Here is a 27,628-nt window from a genome sequence, read left to right as displayed (position 1 = left end):
TTCACTTGGACGGACCACATCGACCACTTGTCTAGAAAAATCAGTACAAGCATATATGTCGTCCGAAGAATAAAATGGATTGCAGGACTAGCAGCAGCCAAAACAGCTTATTTTGCATTAGTAGAATATTATATCCGTTATGGTCTACTAGTCTGGGGAGGAACCTCAACACACAATATCAACCGGATTCTCCTTCTACAGAAGAAGGCTGTCAGAGCATTGGCGAACCTTGAACCACGTCAAACCTGTCGTCAGGCATTCCAAGACCTAGAGATCATGACAGTTGTATCTCTTTACATACAAGAAAGTATCCTCTATGTGGACAAACTTGCACCACCAAAAGACAGAGACTTCCACTCCTACCACACTCGTCATGGCTCAAGATATAACTTCCCAGTCCATCGCACCACCCTATCAGAGAAAAAACCATCTTATGCCGGCTGCAGACTTCAAAACCATCTACCTGCATTCATAAAGGACTTCACTGGAGATAGGCTAAGACGAGAATTGAAGACATGGCTAGTGAGAAGACCATTCTACAGCATAAGCGAATTCTTCAAAAACAACGGAGAACTCCTACAATCTGACTAAAGCTGAAATGATTTCTATTTATTGACAATATTGTAATTCTTTATGAATGTACAATAAAAATATTTTGACTTGACTTGACTTGACTCAGGATCACATTTGTTTTACGTAATAAGACTCCCTAGTGTGATACATGAATTCGCAGATCGAGTAGAAACCCAAAGTAATCAGGTGTTGCTTCAGTCGGGATTTGAATATTTTTGGATTTGTTTAATTTTTTAGTTCATTAGACTATTTATAAGCTTCAACCTAGGTTTTAATGATCGAAAGCTTCCGTTCTACGTTGGCTGGCCTTAAACAGTCTCTACCTCTCGTTTCATAGCCATGCATGTCTCTGCCCAGTGTCAATGTACATTTGCCACAGTAGAAAACGTATGTTTTTGTAATCTGAATATATTTTAAAACTGGATATAGCGTAACTGTCCCACAGAGTAACACCATAAGACAAATACGGAAATATTAATTCATTATATGACATCATTAGTACATCAGAGGTGCAAAAATGTGATAGATTTTGGAGACTAGAACTTCCGGAAACTAACCTCATGTAAATCTTTGCTATATACACTTTCTACGTTAACCCTTTATCTAGATATGTCCCAAGAAATCTGGTATAATCAGTATTCTCCAAAATATCCTCATCCACCATTACAGTTGGTATTTTGTTAGAAAGCCACCATGCAATGCGAAATTAGTGTACTTTGTCTTCATATGATAAGTTTTTAATTTGCTGTCAAGGAAATTTTTAATAGGTGAGATTAAATTGATAAAAGTTAGAATTTCTAATGAAGATAATAAATTATTCAGCACAAAAACAGTCTTCGTATCATTGGCATATTGAAGGATTTTTTTCATTAGCAACTGGTGCCTAAGTTTTATTAATGTAATGTAATGAAAAATAAAACCCAGTTAATAAAGTAACTGAATAAAGTTAATTGAACCCTTTTCTTTCCCTTCTTTACTTTTTTCTGTTCGTTATTTTTGTATATATTAATGCTTCCTCCACCTGACGAAGAGGATAGATTCCAATCCTCAAAATGTTGTGTTATATCTTTTACAACCTATAACGATGAAAAATATCCGAAATCCTGTTATCCTTTCAGAATGAAGGGTTTTAATCATCTCAAAACAAACCATAGAAAATTAATACAGTTGAACAATACAGAATAATGAAATAAGTTTTGACAAAACACGTGATTATTCACCATTATTATTTAATTATTCCCCACATTCACCCCTCCTAGATAGGGAATAGTATTCTAGGTTTTGAAAGATAATCTATTTCTTGTAGTTCATCTTAAAGCCGGCTAGTCAGAATTATGCATTTGTTTAGTTGGTTGAGGAAAATCAATGTTTTGTGGCAGAGCGTATTAATTACTTGATTTATATGAATGAAAATGTGGTGCAAGATGATCACTATCCAGCAGAGAGCTACTTGTTACATCCATCAGATATATCCAGATTTGATATTTGTGATTCTTCAACAATATTACTGTCTGGTTAATCCACTACCAAACAGATTGATCTATGTAATCTTTTGGGAGTCCAGCAGCATTGTCTCTTTTCAGAGCTAGCTGTTTCAGGGAAACTGTCTTCTCATCTCCGTTATTGAGACGTACAATTGCATGATTAGGATTTACATTTATTAGTTCAACCTTTTCTACCAGAAGATCGTACTTGCTCTATCTTACATTTCTCTTCATGAACACTTTTCAGATTGAAGCAGCCAGGTTGGTAAAGATTGGTCGTTTGAAGAGAATAAACATTCGATCATGTGGTGTCACATGTGTAGCCTTGTAAGACCTAGTAGAATGTAAGGAATCATTTAAGACATACTCCCATTAATTTATTCTAAAATTGCGACCTTTTAACAACAGTGTAAGAGCTTTCCAGATTATGCTGTTGTAACGTTCAATCTGGCAATTACCTTGAGAATTATATGGTGTTGTTCTACTTGTCCCTATGCTGTTGGAGTTAAAAAGTCTTTAAGATCTTTTGTCATGAAAGAAGAGCCTTTGTCAGCAATATAAGAGGGCAGTCCAAATACACAAGACATGTCACATAACTTTTCCATTACTGTGCTCAAAGTAATGTTGGAGCATGGATAAGCAAAAGAAAACGTGAGAAATCATCAACAATTGTCAGTAAATATTTCTTTTTGGAGTTTGTTGGCAACAAGCTCTTAAAATCCATGTTGAACCTTCAAATGGAACAGTTGATTTTATTAACACTGTTTATTGTAGTTTATAAAATCTAGGCTTTATTTCTGGGCAGATGGGACATGTAGCAGTCATCTCCTCTATTTCCTCCAAAGAATAAGACAGATTCTGACCTCTCCGCCATCCAGATTCTGATTAGTGGGCCATCCTAGTAATCCCAAGATGACAAAGTACAGCGTGGAGTTGATACAGTTTGTTGTTGCCTGTTGATCTGCAAACTCTGGACAGTGTGTCAGCTATCTTCACCAGATCTGTAAACAGTGCTGTATTTACAACATGCAAGTTCAAAGCGCCATCTAAGTATCTTCTCGTTTATAATTTTACTAGAGTGACTAATGTGAAACATGAATGAGACAGATTTTTGATCAGTGATGAGTCGGAAGTGATAACCAATCAGAAAGTGTCACCACTAATCTTCTTTTCGTAAGCTTCTTTTTCTACTGCAGAGTGTCTTTGTTCACTTGACATCAAGGTTCTAGAGAAAAATGCTACTGGACATCTATTCTATAAGAGGCTAGCAGCAATGGAATGCTCAGAAGTATTCGTTTCAACTTCAATCAAAATTCTTTTATCTATAGCAGAAATGGCTGATTTTATTATTTCTTGTTTCAAATTTTCGGTCTAAGGCAGCCTGAGATGAGACTGGAAATGTTTTTGTTTGTATTAAATATGGAACTTTGTCTGAATAGTGCGATATCCACTTAGAATAATGCGATAGTTATCAACAGTTATTTCTAATGAAGCTGTGTCTGTAGACAGTGGTAGATTTTCTAGTGGTTTAAGTTTGTCCTGATCAGGTCTAATAGTTCTGTTATTTATCTCATAGCCTAATTGTTTTATTAACTGGAGAGAATAGCTGCTTTTCTTATCATTTATGGAAATATCATATTCATGTTGATCCTTGCCATACACTGTAATTTCATCCAGATATGCAAAGGTTCTATCTAGATTTTCAGATTGTATGATGCCATCGATCATCCTCTGGAAACAAGCAACACCATTTGTTACCCCGAATGGAATTTTGGTAAATTTATAAAGCCTACCGCTAGCTTCAAAAGTAGTTTATGTCTTTTCATCATCACAAATGGGAATTTGATGATAAGCACTAGACAAATCGATGGTGCAAAGACAACATGTTCCATGCTAGGTAGAGGATAAGCATCTAAGAGAGTAAAGAGGTTGATAGTTTAGAATAGTCTATCACCATTTATGATTTTTATTAATAGTAACAAAAGTTTGAGCTTGACATAGTGGTTGACTTTCTTCTATTACTCCATCAGCTATTAACTTTTTAACTTTATTCCGAATGAATATGTTATCATTTACTGATGTCTATGAGACTTAGTAGCAATCGGTCGTACATTTTCAGTCAGGTTACTGAATAAAGGAGGAGGTTCAACTCAAGCATGAAGTAGAGAAAAGACAATAAGTAATTCCCAGGGAATGTTCAAGGTTGAACTTGAAGGTATAAACCATCCAGAAGTGAACCCTCCTAAAGATCTTTAGTTACAGAACGTTAAGTTTACTAAAGCTGACAGACAAAATTTACCAATTTTGATTCACTGGAGTTATTTTACTTGTTAGGCATATGATTATTGTGAAAAATCAATAACGTATTTCACTCTTAAAAAATACATCTCTTTCTAAAGTAAAACATTTTGTAGCTTTCACCAAAACAAAATACCTTGTGTTGTTCTTTCATGTTCTACTTGGGAAGATTTATTGTAAATATTTACATATTAGTTTTATTTATATTCACAATCACTATCTATCATCACTAATACAAACCATTCATTTAGTTTATTTACATTGTTGTATTCAAATAGTTTTTGTTGAATAATAATATATGCTGTGTGAGGTAGACCACCCGTGTGGTATGTAAAGTTCTCGTACTAACTTCAACAATTTTTCTGTTTCATTTCCCCCTAATTCGATCTCAAAGAATACAGTGAAATTATTTTCAACTTTGTAAAATGCCCCAAAAGAGCCCAATTAGGGGATTGAGGTTCATTTTGGAGAATATATAAATACAAACATGGCTTGTGAGATACATCAATTTAAAGGTCTAATTACACTGAACATTTTAGCACAAACAGAAGTTCATTATCCTTAACTGTATTCACAGGATATACAAAACATTTTTGAGTTGGCCTTTAAAATGAAGTACTGTATCAGCGTAATTAAATAAGGAACAATGCCAATGTTTTCCCAAGCTTGTTATTGAGCTATTCTTTATGTCGAAATGTGTTTTGGGACACTTATCACTGCATTTTCCAAATTTAAAAAATGCTCAAACTTGAAGAATACAAATAATCCTAAAACGCATGAATGCTAAGCTATAATTCCCCTAATTAATTATAAACAACAAACTTGACAGATTAGGTAAATAATTCTTTTGGTAAATCAAATTATATATTCCATTGTTCCTTACTATTTATTAATGTATAAGCTTCCATAGTGCACTTCTGAGGCTGCAAATTCAAGTTTCTTTAGCTGAGTGGAGAACAAATCTTTGGGATAGTCATTAACATCAATGAAGGTATGCGAGAAGTAGGGGCTGGAGATCAATAAGAAGCCAAGAAAAATACCTAATATGCCTGGGGAGAATAATACAGGAATAAACAGCCAACGAAAGATGAAAAGTTGTCGAATTGAACCCTTCTTGGGCTTGTACTTGGCTTAACCCATCTATACTCAATTGAGCTGTGTTTCTTTTGTGACCTGATATTTTTTGTTAAATTAATAATATTAACGTATCCAATTTCTTGACTTATGGTTTGTTTTTTGTTGTACATTGTACTATGTTGTGTCAATGTAAGGAAGCTACAATCCGATTTGGCTTGATTTTCAAGTATTGTTTTGATATGATTTGAAAATTCAAATACTTATACATCTCAAGCATGCAGACATTAAAGTTGTTGAATAAAAAATAAACATATATGTCTATTTCAACAAATAAATTCCAATTTAAAGACCAATTATTATGGGTAGTTTTCTGTACTGCTGAAACAGAGGAACCAAATGTTCCTTTTCTTACATATTTAATGTACCTAACTCTGAAAAAGTAAAATTATAGAACTAAGTAAATCAGGTTAAAATAAGACACACGCTGACGATGTTGGAAATATATAATTAACACATATTTCTTGGAATTCAAAACCTAAAAAAGTACAATAACGATTACAACTACAAATTTAGGTCTATCATTACGATTCACAAAATTACACAAAACACAATATATAGTGGTAAAACAAAGCACCGAAATCAAATAACAAGTAAATAGTTGTAAAAAATAATAAAAACTGGAAAAATAAATGCACTTTATAATGGTAAAATGCGACACTAGAGTACTATGGAATATTGACTGATACAGCCTGTGTACTGTGTAGTGACAGAAAGTGACAAACTGCAACTTAACTAATAAATTCTCAGTCAAATGGCCAAACTTGAAAGACTCGGTTTCAAAAATCTATTCTTTCATACAAATGTATTAAAAATATGTTTTGTGCTGATACTTTGTAAAAATCTTGAATTAAAAAGAAAATTTGTCTTTGATAATGTTTAAAAATGTTAAGGACTGAATTTCATTTTAGTGATATATTGCAAAGTTTATTTATTTTCAATCAACGTGACAACAACTACTATTCAGCAAGGCTCTTTTCACAAAATTAAGATCCAACTTGTGACTAGTTCAATCTCACTTGGCTGTAATACCTGGAATTAGTCATGACATCTTAGTCATGCTTCTTAACCTCGAAGCAGAAACACTGGTTTCAAAACAGGAAATTAATTAAAACTTAATAATGTTCGTGAAGTTTTATTAAATCTTAATAAATATCAGACGGGATTATAATGCTATATTTGTAAATCAGACATTTTAACTGTTCAAACTTTCTGTACAAAGACGTTATAGTAGTAAAATTAATAATTATTAACTTTAAATTTAATGGTCAGCCAATACTATAGCCTTACAATAATTTTGAATATTTTTCAAACAGTTTAATTATTAATACGAATAGTAAAAATTCCAAAATTAATTTAATTTTGTGAGGCCTTTCAGAATCAAAGATTCTATTGTCAGACAACTTTATTGTTATTAATCAAATAAATTTATGATATTGAATACTCCTATTTAGTGAGTTGTCCATAACAATGAATAGTACAATATTGTGTGTGTGTGTGTGTGTGTGTGTGTGTGTGTGTGTGTGTGTGTGTGTGTGTGTGTGTGTGTGTGTGTGTGTGTGTGTGTGTGTGTGTGTGTGTGTGTGTGTGTGTGTGTGTGTGTGTGTGTGTAGTTTTTTTTTTCTTTTAACTATTTCACAAGAAATATATTGTATTTCTTGAGAAAATACATAACTCAAAAAAGAAATTATTTTTTATCATCAGAATCATTAACTCCTTGTTGTTCATCACATATTATTTTAAATAGAATATTTTATTTTGGAGAAAAGAAACTTTACCTAATTGCTATCTATAACCCTCCTCTCATTATATTTTAATACAATTACACTCTTAATGTAATACTGAAAAAGCACTCACTAAAATGTAATATTTAATTTAATGTTAAGACTAAAGCTTAAAAGATTGAATGTTTTAAATATTAGCATAATGCTACAATCAGTCTGACAACATCTAATCTTTATCAAACATAAGAAGCACCTACCTAATTCTGATTAAAATTTACATGGAGATATTAAAACATGACTACTGTAGAACCATGACAATTCATTTACTAAACATGTATCAGTCCTTTGAAGTCTTAAAACAGAACAAAAATACATGAATAAGTGCACTAATGAAGAAACCAGTATTTTAAAATAGTTTTACTAACCCTACACAATGTAAAACTAAATATTTATAAAAAAATTATAGTTATCATTTCTTAAAATAATGCTTTTCTATAACCTATTTTTGGTAGGATGTACCTTAACTCTACGACAAATGGTACAATATTTACAACTCAGATTGCTTGGCAAGTCTACAACTAGCAAAACTGCTTTTTCAATCTGCGGTTCAAACAGTGTGCTACTTGAATAATGATCAGCAAAATTGATTCTAAAGTATCTACTTGCGATTTTATACCTATATATAGGTTAATCTCAAGCCATGCAAAAACTCTGGAATTAATCTTGGATCAAAAATATACATGAAGCCAACGTGATTTATGTTTAAACTTTCAAATCCCCACATTGCATTATTTCAGTGATCACTAACAATGTTTAAATTATATCAAAACCGTTCATTATCAAACCACACAAGAAGCACTCTAAAATATACAAATTGTTACGAAATCAAACATTACTATACAATAAATATTTATAAATCCATAAATTTATTAAATACTACCGTATGATAGGAGAAAATAATTAAAATTGTTTACAATCTACAATAATATCAACATTGCATAGATAGTATAAGTCTTTATGGAGGTGAGCTGTTTTTGGCTTGAAGCTGAGAGAGGGAGGGAGAAGGCTAGCTATCAGGAGCGGGGGGAGGGGGGAGGGAGTCATCAGCAGTGAGTGGGGAACAAATGAGGGCATCCACATCTGGATACCGCATACGAATTGAGTCCACTACATCCAGTAGGTTCTTCGCATCCATGGCCAGCACATGAGCAGCCGACAGCATTGCCCTGCACAGGAAATCAGCTATATTTAATAGATACTATACTGTTGTTCAAGCATCATTCAGAAATAACATTTTTATATGTTTTTTTTATATTTCTAACATTTGAGATCAAGGAAATTTTATACCATTTTATAAAAGTGTAATACACACAAATATGGAGATGATAATAAATAATTTATAGTGAATTGACATTATCAAAGAATTATACAGTGAGGATTTTATCAGTTTACTGTCTCAGGCTTCCACTCAGTTAATACAATTAATTATTAAATATATTATACAGCAAGGTGCATATGTATTTTTGTACAACAAATCTGGGTAGTGACTGATAGTTTAACTTATTGCAAATATAACAATGTTCCTTAATGATATTAAAACAATAATCTATTAATATTAAATTTATGGATGATAATAAAATCAAATTCAATATGTTAGAAATTTAATTTCTATAATTTAGTGTCACACTGTAAATGTTTTGCAAATGGACTATCATATTTATCTATTTCATAAAATTTTACAGCAGGCTAATTAAAAACGTTCAAAATTTAGAACATTCAGACTCTTAAGATTGGCTGAATGTGAAATTGTTTTTGTATTTCAAAACAATATGTTCAGAATATGATGTGATCTATAAACTTGACTATTACTGATCAATATAGGCTCATGCTACTTTCTTATTATACACCCTTCCATAGCCACGTTATGTCGTAGACTGTTGTAAAAGTTGTAGGACATTACGGGTGCTGCACATTTGCTCTGTTAAGGGTTATACAGTAACAAAATCAGCTTTAATATACAATCTCAGCCTTCAGTTCCATGTCTGGCAGGAGTAACTTATAATACCCCAATGACAGTAGGAGAACCAGACTTCAGAAGTGTAAAGCTTTACCCAGATGTACAATCACCAAAAATAAATTTCAATTTCTCTTGATGAAATATCAAAGTTGAATAAGAACATAATCCGGGCTTGTTCACATCACATCTAATACCAGAGAAGAAAGGATATCTGATAATCTCTGTAGTATCAATGCCTTTCTTTCAACAGCACATTAAAGTCATCTCAGTCCTCGACTGTTCACCTCTTCTGTTAACAATGCCACACGACACAATGTGTAATATTACTCTTACTTAGCTCTTAGTGATTGCACACAAAACTCTTTAAAAATATCCTGTCCACAAATTCAGAAGACAGCTATGGCTGTCATCTGAAATATCAAATAAAAGATACATTTATAATGTTGAAGATTAATACATAAAATGTTATTTAACCCTAGAACTGGCGGTCATTTCATCCTGTAGTGTCGGGCTGTTTTGGAGCTTCGCGCAAGGTTTTTTAAAAAAAATTATTAAAAATATAAAATAAAAGCAATATAAATAAGAGTATATATTTTTGTGTTCAGAATTAAACGTAGAATTGCACTATATTGTAAAATTAAACCATCAAAAATTTTCTAATAAACACATTTTTTTTGGTACTTTGGGATTATACCGACCACACCCAGACATGAATCGTTATTTCACATTTCGTTTCTACTGATTACTAGATTAGCGTAGAACAATATTTCGTCAATATAAAACAGGAATTGTCTTATCGCAAACCCCTCCCCATCCTCAGACAGAGGTCAAAGTCGAGCGTCTAGTAGATAACGTGATTGCAGTCTCGCCGCCCGTTCAGCATGGTGCATCGCTTTGTTGTACTTCCGTGTTTTTACCTCTACATTTCTCCAAACACAAAAAATTCAACAAAAACAATCATTTACCAAACTAAACTCTTTATTAAAAAAACACTAAAAAACTTGTTTTTTATTCTTGATCACATTCCGCCACCCAAAATGCGAGTGCCTCCCGGCCATCAGCGCGGGCATTGACAGCACACCTTCGGTGCTGCCCCGCGCTGATGTCGACGAAAGAAAAACATCCCTCGAGATAGTACCTATCAGTAAAAATATCAAATTCTAGAGGGGCTAATCAGAAATATAAATTGAATTGTAATGGAAAGGCAATTATGTACCGTGCAAATCACGTGATGCCCGCGCGGGCCTGCCGTAATCAGGATTCTCGAGAAAGATAAGATAACAGCGATCACAATACCTGGGAAATGCTTGTAAGTTTGTAATTTTGTAATTGAAGAGTTGTTTTTTCGTTCTATCATGTTTGTTTCTATAAATTTCTATTTTTTGTGTTATTCATACTAGTGTGGTCGGTATTATAATCCCAAAGTACCCTTTTTTTAATCAAATATAAAATTTACGAAAAATATTTCTTAAATTTGGGGGGGACCATACCTAGCAAATGAAGTTATAGTGAGAAATATTTATAAGTGAGATAGCCATTCTGTGTCAAATTTTATCTAGTTTCAGAAAAAACATAAACATTATACACATTTATGAAAGCATCATAAAGCTATAGAAACAAAAAAGCAGCGATGCGTATAAATTCTGAAAATTGGGTGTACACGTAAGACTTTTTGGTAAAACAAGTTTTGCTAATACATTTATCTATGAATACATGTTATTTTGCATATTTTATTACTTAGAATAAAAAAGAATATACAGTAGTAATGAAATAATTACCATAAATTATTTTTTTTAAAAGTAAAAAAGTTAAATTTTTCCATTATTCAAAAAATTTTGCGAAAAATTTTCATTCAGCAAAATATAAAATAGTTTTTCTAAGGCTTGTACTATATCAAAATTTATAAATTTATGGTTTATAAGTAATAGGAAATATTATGTAGTTAGAAAACTATAAATATAACTAAAGATATTGAAAAAATATAGAATAACCCAAACAGTTATTATATATAACCAAAGAAATTACAGGCAATATATATATATTATTGTGAAAACTATCTATTTACCAAAAATAAATAGTTACTTCAGAGCTAAAAAAGGGTGCTATAAATAACGTTTAGTAAGTGAAAACAATAACAAACTATGTGAAATGAATTTTTAGCCAAGTCATTTTGCCATAGCCTACACAAAGCCGGTAATTTCTCAAACATATTTCAGTAAATAGAAATTGATTTATTCTAAAATATATATGTTTACACTACTACGACATCAAACAACACACTACTCATTAAATACGACACTAAAACACGCGTAAAAAACTATTAAAACTTACAAATATCCACAGCTCGGCACGAAAGTGATACAGAACGGCAGCGGCAATATGGCGGTCACAACAAACGGCGTCGCGTTTTTCTTTTACGTTCAAAATAACAAGCTTGCTACGTCATAACCATAATACAAAGAGGGAATAAAACTTCTCTGTTCCTTAGCATTTTTCTTCCCGAATCCAATGGTGCATGAATTATATCGATACGTTACCGGAGTATATTATAAAAAGTAATTATACGAGGGAATGTTTTGATCGACAAAATTTTGACGGTTAACACCACAAAAGCGGCATTAACCGACATAATTATGTCGATTAACAGTTCTAGGGTTAAATACCACAGAAGTGGTTTCTAAATATTTATTTAAAAAATTTATTATGATGCAATTAAGCCAAGTTTATCAGGAACATAAATATCTATCACACTGAAACTTAATAATGAATGAAGATAGCTTATGTTTCACTCAGGGCATACTTGAGTACAGCAACTATCATGCCAGGTTGGCTGTTATCACTGATATTGTTAGGTTTGACCACAAACTTTTTACTCTCAGCATTGCAGACAAAACCCAAATTCTAACTTTACAACTGAGGCTATTGAAAATACCAGTGATGTAAAAGGTTGATTCAACAACCTTTTGATATCATATAAAATGTTTTTGAGATTAAAGCACATCTAATATTTAGAGCACACCAGGTTGATGGCATGAAGTTATTGTGAGAAGAATAGAAATGTAAGTTGGCTATTCTGCGTCAAATTTCTTCTACTTTTATAAAAACATAACTATATACAGACATATGGACCTCCTATGAAACAAAACGTGTATGTGTATGTGCTAATAAATCATGAATAGTTAACTTACACTTACTAATTTAAATAATATTCATTAAACGAGTTGGAATCAATAACACTGCCTTAACTGGAGAGGTTACAGCCATTGCAATTATCTGATTCAGTTTTAATAATATTTCATGCAGCTTTACACTTATTGAAAACATTGGCAATAAAGTTTTCACTAGGATATTTTTTTCTAAAACTATTTTGTTTTGTAATTTCCTTTTGCTTCAATACATACATAATCTTTTGTGTCTGTATACAATTTTTACCCTAACCTGTCTAATTTTACAGTATTCGTTAAAAGAATTTGTCAAAACAGAAATGAAATACTCGCCAGCTTCTTTTACATCAGACGTGCAATACAGTTGCCTCCGGTCTCTTAAAGCTAAATTGAGATTTAAAACCATTGTAAGAGTCAGGTCCCTAATATTTTTACATATATTTACTGCATGTTCAGGTCTAAAACACAACAAACAGTTTTGCAAGCACTCCTGTATGATCTGACAAATGTGGTTCAATAATTTGACATTCAGTTAGGTTAATCTGATATAACCTGCTAACATTTGTAACAGTTTATTTAAACAGTATAGATTACATGGTCTTAACAAATTAAGGAAAGAGTGTGGTTGTGACTTTATTTCTCCAATATCTATATTAAAATCTGTAGAGAGTATAATTTTTGTTTCACTATATTTTTTGTTGTGTGTCTGTATTGTGCAATTATTTGTTTAGTGTTTCTTCAGGACTGGACTATCAGATAAATGCTTAAATTCTTTGACATACAACTTGCTTTGTTGTCTATATAGGCAAGTTCATTGCCACATAATGGTTTATATTTGCATAATCTTGTGTTTTTGCCATTAAAGAAGAGGATAGATTTCAATCCTAAATATATACTGTTCTATTTTTGTAATATATAACAATGGCAAACATGTGAAATTCCGTTATCATTTAAAAACCATTCTTTATCAATAATAAGTTTTAATTAAAGAATTCATGAGTTTGAAGAAAAATTGTTTTGATATAAAAACTTTCTGAGTAAATAATAAAAACTTTGAAAACTTAGAAATGAACTCTAATACTATATTTAAGTGTTTTAGCTCATAGTGTTGTAGTAACCCCCCGTTTTTAAATATTTTTACAGTTAAGGAATTAAGTATGTCATTTTAAAGGGAAATATACAAGGTTTTGTTAAAAAATTATGTTTAATATAAGATTTATAGCGGAACATCTGAAAATCCCCATAATTGTGTAGTCCAGATTATTTTTTACTTATATAACAAGGCTAGAATGGAAAGTGTTTATTTACACTTACTTGCGGTAGGTACCATCCAACGTTGTGGTGCTGTACTGCTGGGCTAACTTCATGGTATTGACAAGCTCTGACATGTCCTTACTGAGAACTTGGTGCGCCATTTCCACCTGCAACCCCAACGTTGTCTGCTATTATTGATGTGGTCGTACTTTAATACTGTACACTGCACAGGTATTTTAACATATAGGCTAGTTTAATCCATCACGATACACTATACAGGTAATCATCTGTAATAAGTTTTCATACAATTTGCAATAATTGATTATACTATATTATAGTAACAGCCATTGATTAAAGCATTTGCTTGATACTGCACAATGACTGACAATAACAATTTTTCCTGAAAACAGCTCATATTCATCATTTGCTTACTTGTATATCCCTTGAAAAAAAGTACAGAAACAAAATGTGTACCACAAAATTATATCAAGTGACACCAAAGAAGTTCTTATAATATTTTACAGATTTTTCAACTGTTACAACATATATTCTTTCATAGTTACTCAAAGTAAACTAAATTGATAAAATAAAAAACAAAAACCATTTTGTTATTTCTGTTTATATTTCACTACACTTGTTTATAAAGCTAACCAATTTCTTTATCAACTACCCAACACAAACTAAAAACTTGAATGCAAATATAATGACCTCTTTGTGAGCGGTGGACGGAAACAGAGGGACTAGAGTATCAACGCTGGTTAGTAAGTCCCGCAGCTCCAAGCCAACCTTCCTGACTAACTGTAGGTACTGTGAGGCCTGGCTCTGCTGTACTCCTAGACACACATCAGCAGACCGTCAAACCCATACAGAACTAACATTACATTAACACATTATATGCCTAAAGCACATTTCATCGAATGATATATTGCATTACATCACATATCACAATTAAATATTTTTAGTTGTGTGTATGGCAAAGCCAAAAATTGTGGCATAGAAAGTTGATTCCAGGAATCGACATTCAACTATTGGAAATTACGAAAAATCAATTTTTATAAGATTTTTCCAATGTTTCTTTTGTTTGACATTAACTTATTATAATATCTTAGAAAATATGTCATGATGTTATTTGATAGGTCGATTTTAAATTATAAAAAGGATTAATAACATAGAGAATTATAATGATAACGCTTGGCTTAGAAGTCATCTGCAAAACACATGTCAAAGTGTTTCACGTTTGTGTTTCTTCCATCTTCTTCCAAGTGTTCCATCATTTCCAATTCCAGAAACATCAGCTGCTAGTACATTTTCCATAGTTTTATTTTTTTTTTAACGAAATTTTAATAAAGTGAAAGTTACAAGAAAGGTTTCAAATGATCATCCTTCATTGTACCATCACATGTAATGATAACAGTTTATTTGCCAATCTTTAGTCTGAATGCAGTCATAAGGAATAAGTCAATCATATATTTACAATGTTGTTTCTAAAAATGCTTAAGTTGGAATCAGAACTGGAGCCACAATTAAAGAACTGAAATGAAAATTGGAACTGAGGAATATTTGTTACTTCTTAAATAATATAACTGCAGTACCTTGTATGTACACTTACAAGTGTTGTAATGGTAATATGTTCAAGGAACAAAAAGGAAAAATGAACTATCCAGCATTCTTTTATATAAAATATTGTTATAAAAAATGTTTATTTATTTTTATTGTATTAATGAAATTTCCAGGACTCTTGTTATAGTATTTGGTGTCTATTTAACAGTCGTTAAAATGTGGTTCCAATGTTAATAATGCAAGTGAATTTTATTTTAGCAATTTTAAGAATCAGTTTCAATTAGTAAAGTGTGGTTCCAGCCTTAATAACACATGTGAATTATGTTATAGTTAATAGTGTATCTGTGTGATTTGCGTTTCATCATTTTAAAATGGAAAACTTTTCTCAAAAGTAACAAAAAAAAACATGGTCAAGTTATTTACAGCTAGAAAAAACATTGCATTGTAATCATTGATGAAACATTTTCCAAACAACATGGCTGAAATGTGGAAGATGGAGATTAAATTATTGGCTTTTCTTAATTCAATCACTACATTGAAAAATCACAACAACCAATACTGATAATTGTTTATTTTGCAAGGCTATTCGATAGTAAAGCTGTCTTATGTTTACTTTTATGATGTGTTTGAAAGAGATAGCCTTGCTATCGAATGGCTCCACAAAATAATAAGGTATTAAGTTGTTGCTGCTGTTGACTTTATGTAAACTACCCTATCACCATGTCACAGCAGTAGTAGGCAGCGTATTTTTGCAATGAAAGAAAATTTAAATCCAAATACGGTACTTTTTTGATTGATAAAAACTCACTTAGTATACAATATTCCATTTTTTGTTGTGTGTTTTTCTCAAGAAGACTCAACCCCAAGGCGAAACAAGTAAGCCTATTCAATCTTTATATTCCATTAAATATTACTGTTATGAAAGACTTCACAAAGCTATAAGATGTTACAACACTGAATAAAGATTCTGTTTAAAATAAAAGCTTCTTCATTATGTACATGTTGATGCAAATTTAGTTAGTTACAAAAGAAAAGTATTTCACGAATTTGTAAGCCTAATTAAAGTTGTAAGTTTTTCTGATATTAAAAATTTGATAATCCAGGCCTTAAAAGCCAAATAAGTTTAAAGTTTCTAATATTAATAGGAATTTTAAAACCAAAAAATACAATTTTTACTATTTTTTTATCAACTTACCACTAAAAATTAAAAGGGTGCTTAGTTTGACTAAAATACAATCTTAAAACTTTTAAACTCTATAATGAATAATGACTACATTCTTTTTAATCATTTTATTTCAAAATTATATATTATGGTTTTACAGGTAAAATTAAATTAACAAAGAATATACAGTATAATAATTTTAAAACCCATTCATAAATACAGCGATAACAAAAGCAAATAAAGAAAGAAATGAAAATGACTCCAATAGAATAAAAAGAATTACATTACAAAATATTTAAAAAACAAGTCAAGAAAATGTACGTCTAATTACAGAAATGGCATAGAAATATAAATTCTCAAATTATTTGTTTAAAGTTTGTTATCAACTTAAAAAGGTGGAAGGACTTCAGACATTTGCATCGCTATTTGTTACATAAATTATTCTAAAATGTTACCACTGACACAAACATAATTATTCAGTATTACTAATAAACTCTGTAACTGTGTGACCATAGAAATGGACCTAAGCCTTTACTATAGTTTATTATATTCTAATATACAGTTATGTAAACAATCATAGCAGGTTTAAAACATAACAAAATATTTGGAGTTTGTTTGCTAAATAAATTCTTTGGTTCTTAGCTTATATGAATTTATTAACATCTATTAACATACTTGGCTTGGTAAGTATTAAAACTATCTGAAATGTAATCAAGCCTAACCTTGAGATAGAGCCATGACAGCTTTCACAACACAAGTAGTGCAGTCGTAGACACGATCATTGGACCTGTCGAGGTCAGCTGTAGGCGTTGGCTCCATTTTCTGAAATGAAAAACTCTCATTTAAATACTTATTGAGCTTATCAAATGGTATCATAGTAGTAACTCCATCTAAAAAACTAACATAAATATTCTTTCAAAATATCCATAACGACCAGGCCAAATATTACTCAGTTTCTTGAGTTTGCTTCACTAGAGTTATAAGCATGATACATAAAATAATGTATATACCATCAAAAACAGCATTTGTATTATTAAAAATGTAGGTTTTACTTAACATTGTGTCATTATTTATTTATCCATCCATAGGTGGGATAACTCTTGAAAGAAAATTCCTTCATATATCATGTATGACCTTCATCCAAGGAAGAACTCAATTGATTTTAAAATCTAAAGGTCAGAAGAGCATCAAAGTTTTTGACCGCCTATGCAATAATTCTTGATAGAATGGTTCTAAAAACTTAAAACTTGTTACAAAGTTCTACTTTCTCCAAAACAGAGATTTGGAGTCAAATTCAAAGGGCAATGCCATTACAAAAATCACCAGCAAAGAAGACCACTGAAGGAGGAGCCTTGCCTTGCCTGAATGCAGTGTTGTCAAGTTGTTCCCAAGTTTTGAGGCATAGTCAGTACCAAATAGAATATGAGGTCTCTGCCCTGACACACAAAATTCAGAAATATAACTTTTTTTGGAATAGACATTAAGAATAGACAACTGTGTGATTGTCATTTTTAACAGCTGTTGAATGTCATTTATAAATATTTTGAAAACAGTTGCGGGCAAAAGAAAACGTACAGTGAAACAACCATGTAGAATTATTGATATTGAGCAACAGATAGTTTCTGAGAACATATATGCACGTTAAAGAGGAATAAATATGTAACTAGCATTAACGAAGAGTATGCCTTCTTTCAGACAAGCCTCATGATGAAGATGAAATACTGTGTAACTATTATGAAGTCAATACAAACTGTCCAAGGAAAATTATCAATTACTTTAATTATTATACTGTACATAAAGTCATGTTATAAACTACTTTTTAAATATACACCTAATTATTAATAAGAAACATAATGTATCAAAGATAATAATAAAAATATTCCAAAATCTGTTATGTGCCCACAACCCTTACATTTGCTCCAATAAGGCTAGAACAAGATTCATTAATAATTACTACTAACAATCAGTTTTAAAACATTATCAGTGAAACTATCAAGTGTCTTAACGCTATAAATATGAAGAATTTGGAACTGGTCACATACTATATCCCACCAATTTATTAAAATAATAGAGCATTTGGTGGAGAAAAAGCTCAAAATATGGAAACGAGTTTATATTCTGTTGATACTAAAGCCCTACTTGAGAGGATATCGACTTGAGGCTAAATCCGAACTGAGTAAGATAATGTTTGACAACATTAGAGGCCTCCTAATCGCAAAGGATTAATTGAGTTTATAAATACCTGAAGTTCATTATTATCAAGCAAAATCAAAATATAAGGATTGCAACACATTAATCCCAACGTGCAGTCAAAACACTGCTTGAGCTGAGCTGAGTTTGAGGCACCGAGGCCTTATATTCTGATAGGTATTGTGTCCAAATTATTGTTTTGGTAGTAGACATCAGCTGTACATCAGCTTGGTATGGCAACCAAGTGCTACTCTGCAATTGGACTTCTTCGGTGGCACTTGATATAGTTGATATGCAATGCACGCAGTACAGCGGACAGGTGGCATTCTTTTTTGTCTTCAGCACAGATTTTTGTTAAGTTCTGTCAGATCCTTTGATACTCTGATGTATCAGTTTATTATAATTATTTTTCTGTTGTTCTGTCATAAAATATACTGGTTACTTTACATTGTTGTCTCTTACATTAAATTGAAGTTTTACAAATTAGTTTAACTGGCTGATTAAAAAAACGAATTACTGCCGTAAAATAAGGAAACTCATTATTTATAAAATATTAACTAAAGCATCAATTCTCACCTTGACAACGATAATCCGATCATCAGAACCGGTTGCCTGACTGCCACGGCTGTCCAAAGAGTCGGACCTGGTGGTAGCGAGGGTGGGGGTGGGAGCAGTGGGTGAGGGCAGATCCCCTTCCACTGACTCACTGTCCGACAGACTCTGGGCCAGTGATAGCCTCTTCTTCTGCTCACAACCACAAGGAACATTTTAAAATGTACATAGTTTACACACTGTCAAATATTATATACATTACCTGGTTACAAAAATATCAGTAACTCTCAACTCCAAACACAGCTGATTATCAAACCAGACCAAAATTATACCTCGGCTTACCCATGTACCCAAAATTATTCGAAACAACCCCATGTAAGGAACGATCAGGTACCCATATTGGACTAAGTCTTATTCACCCAAACCAAAATGATACACGCATATACAGTGCGAGTTAAAAGAATAGATACTCTCTATTTAGTTTTTCATGGATAAAGATGGAACTCGGTACACCTTTTTAGGAAATAGAAGTAAACTTTTCCATCACTGTTACAACTTTGCCCATTTATCCAAAATGGGATTTGGGGGGGAGGCTCAATATTTTTCAATGTAAAGACCCATTAAGTGACATCTCATTTGAAAGATCTTGATAAAAGAAGAAGAGTGGAAATGGAAACTAGAGCTTTCTATTTCAACCCAGTACATCATGGCAGCTCATTGTTTTTTAATAAACATTAATTGAGGCAAAACATGGTCATCCACATTCAGAAGGTAAATAACTTCAAGAGACAACCACTTTCCTTACAAACTCACAAATGTTTTCCAGTTACTACTTGCTGTAGGGCAATCCTCCCTTATCTATTAGTTTTAAGGAAATACAACATCATTTCCAGTTTCTGGTTGGAATTAACAAAGTTCAAATGTATTTTTGTGATACTTTACATTGGAAATGGAGTGTTCAAGTGAACAAGAGCGTATTATGATCCTGATGATGCGAGGCTATGGAGACCGGGTGAGATCTTATAACAAAGTAAGAAATTTTTTTGATGACACTTTCTTAACTACAACCCTATATCTAAATAAGGAGCTCAAAAAACAATTCAAAATTTTCCAACTTGGAATTCAAAGTTTCCAGGAAATAGACAGTGTTAAAGACTGCCCAAAACCTGGACAACCAAAATGAGCTACAAATGAAGTATTGTCTTTTGACTTTTACAGCCTGTTGTAGAAGGTCCTCATACCTCAGCAAGAAAAGTTTCTCAAATATTACGTATATCTCAAGCATCAGTTTGTAAAGTTTTACATGACATTGGTTATAAAGCATAAAGAACTCATTTTATTCATGAGCTAAGTGAGGACTATTTTGATCATCGAGTAGAATTTTGTGAAATGATGTGGTTCATTGATAATAATACGATCAGATTAACACTTTGTACCCTGAGCCCGAGTATAGGTCGGGCCGCGTTGGCAACGCCTGCTACCGGCGCCCGAGTATACCTCGGGTCGTGTTATTTAATTGTATTATTTAGCTCAGTCATCTTATTTTAGGATTCAAACATTTTTATTATGTTCATTGGTTGTCTAATTTCGTATTTGTTGGTTTTGAGATCCCTGGGTCACGTTTTAGTAATGAAATACGTATATTTATCGTCATATTACAAGCGAGTCTAGACAGCTGATCGTAGGCGCCGCGGCTGATCGTCGGTACTGTAATTTTGCTTTGTAGTGTTTCACATTGTGTTTTGTTGTGAGTTTTAGTAATGCCTTACTAAGTTTTCTACAAATCTTGCTGACAAATACTGAAGCAAATGTTATTATAATGTATTCTAAATGTGAATTTAACTGTTTGAAAAAATCAGAACTTTAGTTTCTTACTGAATGAAGTAAAGGCAAATGTAAGCAATGTGAGGTTATCCGTGTGTTTTGTTTTTTATTTACACTCGCTTTGTTCTTTCTTCTCGACTTTCCGTTGATTTTCTTTTATATTCTTTACTTATTATTTTCTAGTTTAAATAATATGGGTGATGAAATCAAAAGTGATGCAATTCGCGATCTTTTGTTTAACTCCGAGTCGGAAAATTACGATGATTTTGATACACGCCTGGGACCAAATATTGATTTTATGAACGATCTAAACGAAAATGTGCGAGATCCTGTATTTCATTCAGACCATTGTGCTTTAAAAAATTACCACACTAAGGCGAACTACCTGAACTAACAAGCTATGTAGCAAAAACTTTTGTTTATTTTTTTACATAACATTCAATATTATGTAATAATTTTATTTAAAAAATAAACTTTATATTTGTATACATTAAAAAAAGTATGTATCTCTATCTTTAAAAAGATATATAGTATGAGTTTATAACATAATTACTGTAATAACACAGAATTTTTTTAAATCATCATAAAACCCCCAGGGAGCCACGCCGAAACATGTATTAAGGGCCCAGGGTACAAAGTGTTAAAAAACATTGCTTTCTTCGATGACAACTTTCAGCTTTTATCTATTCACTTCACTACTTTGTGTGGGGTCATATTTAAAACAACGTCAATAAAACAATATCCCAGTTAATGACCTTAGGGACAGCATAGAAGCGGAAATTCAAAACATTCCATGTGAATCCATACAGCGTGCCATTTCTACAAAATGCTTGGACATTGTCAAACTGTGTCAGCAGTTTGAACATCTGATATAAAAAATAAAGGTTAGTAACTTATAGACTAGTGCTACTGTACATTAAAAATTTTCAAACTGCCCCCTAAAAAGCCCATTTTGGGGAAATGGTTTATTTTTGTTCTTTGAGGAATGTTCTGGGTTTAATTTTTACATATCTGTTCAATGAAGGTTGAGCAGGATCCATCCATGCTTTTAACTTAATTAATTTCAATGAGCTGCCATTTTGTGCTGGGTTAAAATAGAAAGCTCTAGTTTCCACTGTTCTTTTATCAAGACCTTTCAAATGAGGCATCACTTAACGGGTCTTTACATTTTAAAATGTTGAGCCGTCCTCCAAAATCCCATTTTGGGGAAATAGCCAAAGTTGTAACAGTGACTAAAAAGTTCACTTCTATTTCCCAGAAAAGTGTCCAGAGTTCCATCCCTCCATATTTATCTATCAAAAACTAAAAAGAGTGTATCCATACTTTTACTTCACACTGTGTATACGCTTTAATGAAATAAAACTGTGAACAAGTCACTTCATATTGTTAATCACACTCTTCCTTGGCGTTATTTTTATCAAAAATCTGTGATTTATATAAAAAACCATTTCCTAAAATTGGGATGTATTATCAGAAAAACACATACTATTTTTAAAATAGTTTCTTTTTTGTAAAAATGTAACATGTTTCAACACAGTCACACTACTTGATTTTCTTTTTTAAAGTTAATCACTATTCTCTTCACAAAATTAAACCGAAACTATTTGTCTGAAACACAAGAGTGATGTAACAAGCAAACATAACTAAAATAATAATAAATAAAACAATTGGGAAATCATTGATTTATTATGAAGGACCAGAATATACACTGTAAACACTTACTCCCATTCTCATACTTTGCATTAACCCTTTGTGACTACCATTAGAATTATATGATCTGTCTTCTCAGATCTCCAAGCCACATCTAGTGACCCTCGCTGTTTTGTTGTTCAGCTTGTCAGGTCACTATGTGTGGCCCACTGTATTGTACAGTTATAAAATTCAAATGCTGCAATCTCTTAGCCATACTAAACAACGTTCCGAATTCTTTTTCATCCATTTTTTGTGTCAGTCTCGCTATAGCTGCTATACTGTATCCTATGAATATACTAAAAAAATTGTGTGTTTAGTGGAGACGAAGCTCAATATATGGAAACGAGGTTTTATTCTGCAAATAAAAATACTTTAATTTGAGTTACAGGTTGATCTGTGGTTGAAAAGTATCACTTGGTTAATTTAAAAAAATCATAAATAACCAATCGATAGTTTCAGCTTTGAAATGAATAAACTTTGTAAATTATTTAAGACTTTCATTTAAATCTCAGTCATTTATAGAACCGAAGGTCAAATACTGCCATTTACATTCGAGACAAAGTGATGTACGTATTGTGCAAGCACCAAGTAGTGATGCAGAACCTAGCCGGCCATTGTGTGGCCATTGTGTGGCCCGGCGAGCTGAGAGTATAACCACTTGAGACTCCATCCAAGCTGAGCAAAGGCCTCTTGATTGCAAAGGGTTCAGAAAATTAGCAGAAGTTTTCGTTTTACAGACACTGAGAAATGTATATTTTTCATGTATAAATTCTCATATTTCGATTGGATTTACCTAGCATGGTGTTACAACAAATGAAAATGTACAAAAATTTATAATATTACAAACATGGGCCATTAGTTATGTTCAGAATGAAATGATTTGATTCTACTAAACATTGCTTTTCAGAATTAGATATCATGACAGTATTTAGTTTGTATATACATTTACATATTTAAACTAATATTGTCAATTTTAAGAAACTTAAAAAAATTACAAACATTGGGCCACACTTATAGCACTAGGAACAAATATCATACTTCCTTTTCTTTACATAAATTAAAACTATGAAAAAACATAGCTATGGTGCTGCTATGTATTGTAACTATTTACCTCAAATAATAACAAATATTGAATGTTTAAAAAAACTTATTGGACAACCTTTTTTACAAAATTGCAACTAATTAGTTCATAAGTTAACATAGATTATTAAGCTTATATTTGAATATTATTAAGTGACACCCATTTCAATACTATTGCTTTTAGTATCATTGTTTTTTTTTTTTATTGAGTATGGTATTGGTTTTGATGTATATTTATATTTTGAAGCCATTTTGTACATATTGTTCATTTATCAATAAATATGATTTGATTGATCGTACCAGGTTAGTCTCCTCTTCTTGCAGCCACTTGCTATCCTCCTCCGACTCTCGCAGCTGTTGCTTGAGCCGCCTCTCCAGCAGCTGCTGCTCACTATCTATATAGTGGTCAGTTGACCCGCTCCCACTCAGATCCACCAGACTGTCCCCATACAGAGGTCCCGAGCCCTGCATCATACACACTGATTATTGTACGACAAAGTTACATCTAGGATATAATTTAACCATTAACTCGTGTACATATTTATTGGTTATAAACTGGTAACTATGAATTATTTGCAAAATTGATTAACTCGGTCTATTAATAATAGCTAATTTAGTTACAACTCATTTTTAATTTAGACTAACGTATGACAATATACAATTTTACAAACTACAGATTTTATTATTCATTTGTACAGCTGAAAGAAATGGTAATACAGTAGTCAAACATAAGCGACTTTAAAATGTAACTACTTTAACTCTAGAAGTGGCAGGCACCGGATATACGGTGCGGTCGACCGTCGTCTAAGTGGCAGCGCCGGAATTCTGGCCCGATTATGTTGCGTCGCATTATGTTATTTTTGAAGGGGTAAATATAATCTGGTTGTGATAAAAATCATATATTTGGAAAGATGAAGAATCATACTTTACAATAATAACGTATTTTATTAGGTTTTATACTATTTATAGATATCCTCTATGGATATATATATGAACAGACATCTGGCCCGCCCACACAACATTTGTTTACTTTCTTGTGTTGTTCCAAGTCCATAGTTTGGAGTTTATTTCAGCTAGTTATAACTTATGAGCTAAATAATAGTATATTACACATATTTTTGTAAATAATTTGTGATAAAATGAGTGAAATCTTTAGAGATACATCAAGTGACTTGAGAGAACTGCTATTCTGAACTGCTTGAGGAGCTGAATTCTACACTTGTATATATTGTAAATATAGGTATGTAACATCAATGTGTTTTATATTTATTTTTTAGTTGATTTATAACCAAAATTATTCATAAAAATGGTTTTAGGGTATTGAATACATTATATGTCAACATGTATATAACAGCTTTATGTCTTACCCCTTTGCATAAAAAATAAGTGCGTTGGTACATTTCTGTAAAAAAACATAAAAAGTGTAAATATGGATTTTAAAAGTCATATAAATTATATATTTCTGGTATCACCAATAAATTCTAGATAAAATGTATATATTAGAATTGATTTTTTATACGCTTAAAGTCAAGTATAAATCGGAATCCGAGGATAAAATTGAATTTTTTTACTTGTTTAAATCTTTTTGCCGCATCAAAAATTTATGACAAGAAAAATATTTGTTTTTTTGTAGAACATGTTTATCTGTGTTCTTTTATAAAAAAATTATGTATAATATTTTAAGTTTGGAGCATTAGTTGAGGTAGTAATATATATTAGAAAAATACAGGAACAGTTGGCCTAAAACACGTGCCACTACAGAAAATTTACAATGCCACCTCTAGGGTTAAATCAGAAATGGATCTGATTTAAGTTTGAATTCTTTTGATGCCAAAGGTATTGTTAGCCTTGTTAGGCACTTTTCCAGAATATAACTCCTCATATTTATATTTTACTTTATTTTTTATATTTCTTTGAAAAATAATTTTATTTTTAGAAAATATTTAAGCTTCTACACGCTGTAACTGAAAGAAATTAATGACAAAACATATACTATTCACACAACCAATGTAACAATACAGAATCAAATTTAAAATTCTAAGCTAAGCATGAGATCGGTTCTTAAGCTTCTGCGAATCATGAGAAAGCTCCACCCCATTGACTCGCCATACAGACAACTGTTGAATATAGGCAGTTTAGAAGTAATATCTGTTGATTAAAGATGGCTCCCTACAGCGAGGGCGAAATATTTTAAGAAGTTAATTATAACCAATGTTTCGACACTGTGTGAACCAAAGACTATAATGTTAGTTATTAAACCAGCTACATAAGCCTAAGATTTAAAATTGGATCTTGATTCAAGGTCACGAATAAAATAGCGATACTCAAAACTCAAGGAGAGTCGGATCCCATGATGAATGAATTGATATGATAACAAATGTACATGTCACAGCAACAGTTAACAAGCAATATTCTCCATTGTATAATGGAACAATCATAGTACAAGGGCATAATCCAGTTAGTCGAGAACTATTTTAACACAAATGACTGTGATCACAAGAATGTGTTGAGTAAGTTCTGCTCTTGAGGTCTCCATTATATATTACTTTAAATAGATTGATTATAATTTAGAACAACATAAATGTTTAAAATTCACACTAAGAAAACAAATTTGAGTGTACACGCAATCAGAAATATATCCCTTCGATGTAATATAGAACTACTAAAACAAATCTATCATGCTCACATACTAGCACTTATGTGTATGATAGTGAAAAAGGAAAAATTAAATCAATCTTAAAATGTTATAAAAAAACCACTATGTTATGTGTAATGTAAAATTTCCCAACTGTGTAAAATTACTTAACAGAATTAAATACCATATCTATATTTGGACTTTAAGAAACAATAATTATTTTTTTAGGTTAACCAAACATGAAACAAAAATCATGAAAAACCAATGTACGATTGATCGTAAGTAGAACACTAGGTATTTGAAGGAAATTACCTATGAATATCACAGACTACAGTGCCAGCCACCAACTCAGGCAGGTGGCTTGAGTTGTTAGTAAAGTTTTGATCAGTACAAATTATTCCTGAATTGCATACATCTTATAACCTGAAGTCAAATTGTATGGTATAAAATATTAAATCAGTTGGTTTTTAAACTATTCAAAATTAAAACTGAGAACTCAACTGAGATATCTTCACTATTGGTTTTTTTTTATTTATTTAGATAATACAAAAGTTACTTAACAACAGATCTTAATGTACTTCATTATTTTAAATAAAAGAACTCAGACCTGAGTGCAATAGGCATAAGATATTTTGGAGCTGCCTATTTATTTGATTTTTGTATTGTTGGCAATTCGCTGAGAACCTCAATGTGGGCCGTGTCATGAAAGTAAATCTGCAGTTAATCAGTTATTTATTACTCAATTTCAATAATTTTGGTGCCATTAGATTTGTGATAAATGAACAAAAAATGACATCCTTATTATTATTTATTAAAATTGCTGGTTTTTAAGATATTAAAATTTTAAAAATGGCTGCTGTTTTGAAAGTAGTTACCATAAACATTTGGCCCAAATTTGGTACATTTAACACATTCATAACATCAGCATTTTTCCAGACTTTTTTATTTGCCGTAGAATTTTTCAATAATGTCTAAAAACCATAGTCGGTTTTATTATGGTAAACATCTAAGTACAACAAGAAAGGTATGTGGGCCTCGCAATTTTGTACAAAAACTATTATTTCATTATATTTTTTTCAATTTTTCGCTTTGCAAACTAAGGGGTACCTAAAAAAATTAATTTACCTTAAATATTAATGTATATACGGGGTACATGATAGTCTGAGGTATTTATTTAAGCGGGGGATAAAATTTAACTAACCATCAAGACAGGCAAACAATAATTAAAAGCATAGCAAAGTATACCTTATCGAACACACAACGCACTTTACGGAAGCCCGGTGTG

General features: G+C 31.7%; 1 protein-coding gene across 7 annotated transcripts in view; it reads right to left on the bottom strand.

Moving 5' to 3' along the window:
- Positions 1–5,917: 5,917 nt before the first annotated feature.
- The window catches only part of LOC124365295 (focal adhesion kinase 1), a 173,040-nt gene continuing 151,329 nt past the window's right edge, over positions 5,918–27,628 (bottom strand). For all 7 annotated transcript variants that reach the window (XM_046821285.1, XM_046821302.1, XM_046821289.1 and 4 more), the window contains 6 exons: positions 24,009–24,173; positions 19,137–19,304; positions 17,093–17,192; positions 14,357–14,481; positions 13,709–13,815; positions 5,918–8,439 (listed from right to left, as the gene is read on the bottom strand). In XM_046821285.1, the coding sequence (XP_046677241.1) occupies positions 8,280–8,439; positions 13,709–13,815; positions 14,357–14,481; positions 17,093–17,192; positions 19,137–19,304; positions 24,009–24,173 (825 nt within the window). In that variant the 3' untranslated portion in view covers positions 5,918–8,279. The remainder of the gene's footprint in view (positions 8,440–13,708; positions 13,816–14,356; positions 14,482–17,092; positions 17,193–19,136; positions 19,305–24,008; positions 24,174–27,628) is intronic.

Source organism: Homalodisca vitripennis, chromosome 1 (assembly GCF_021130785.1).
Source record: "Homalodisca vitripennis isolate AUS2020 chromosome 1, UT_GWSS_2.1, whole genome shotgun sequence".
Taxonomy (NCBI): Eukaryota; Metazoa; Arthropoda; class Insecta; order Hemiptera; family Cicadellidae; genus Homalodisca; species Homalodisca vitripennis.
The sequence above is the reverse complement of the archived record's forward strand: the minus strand, read 5'-3'. Positions and strand labels throughout refer to the sequence as shown.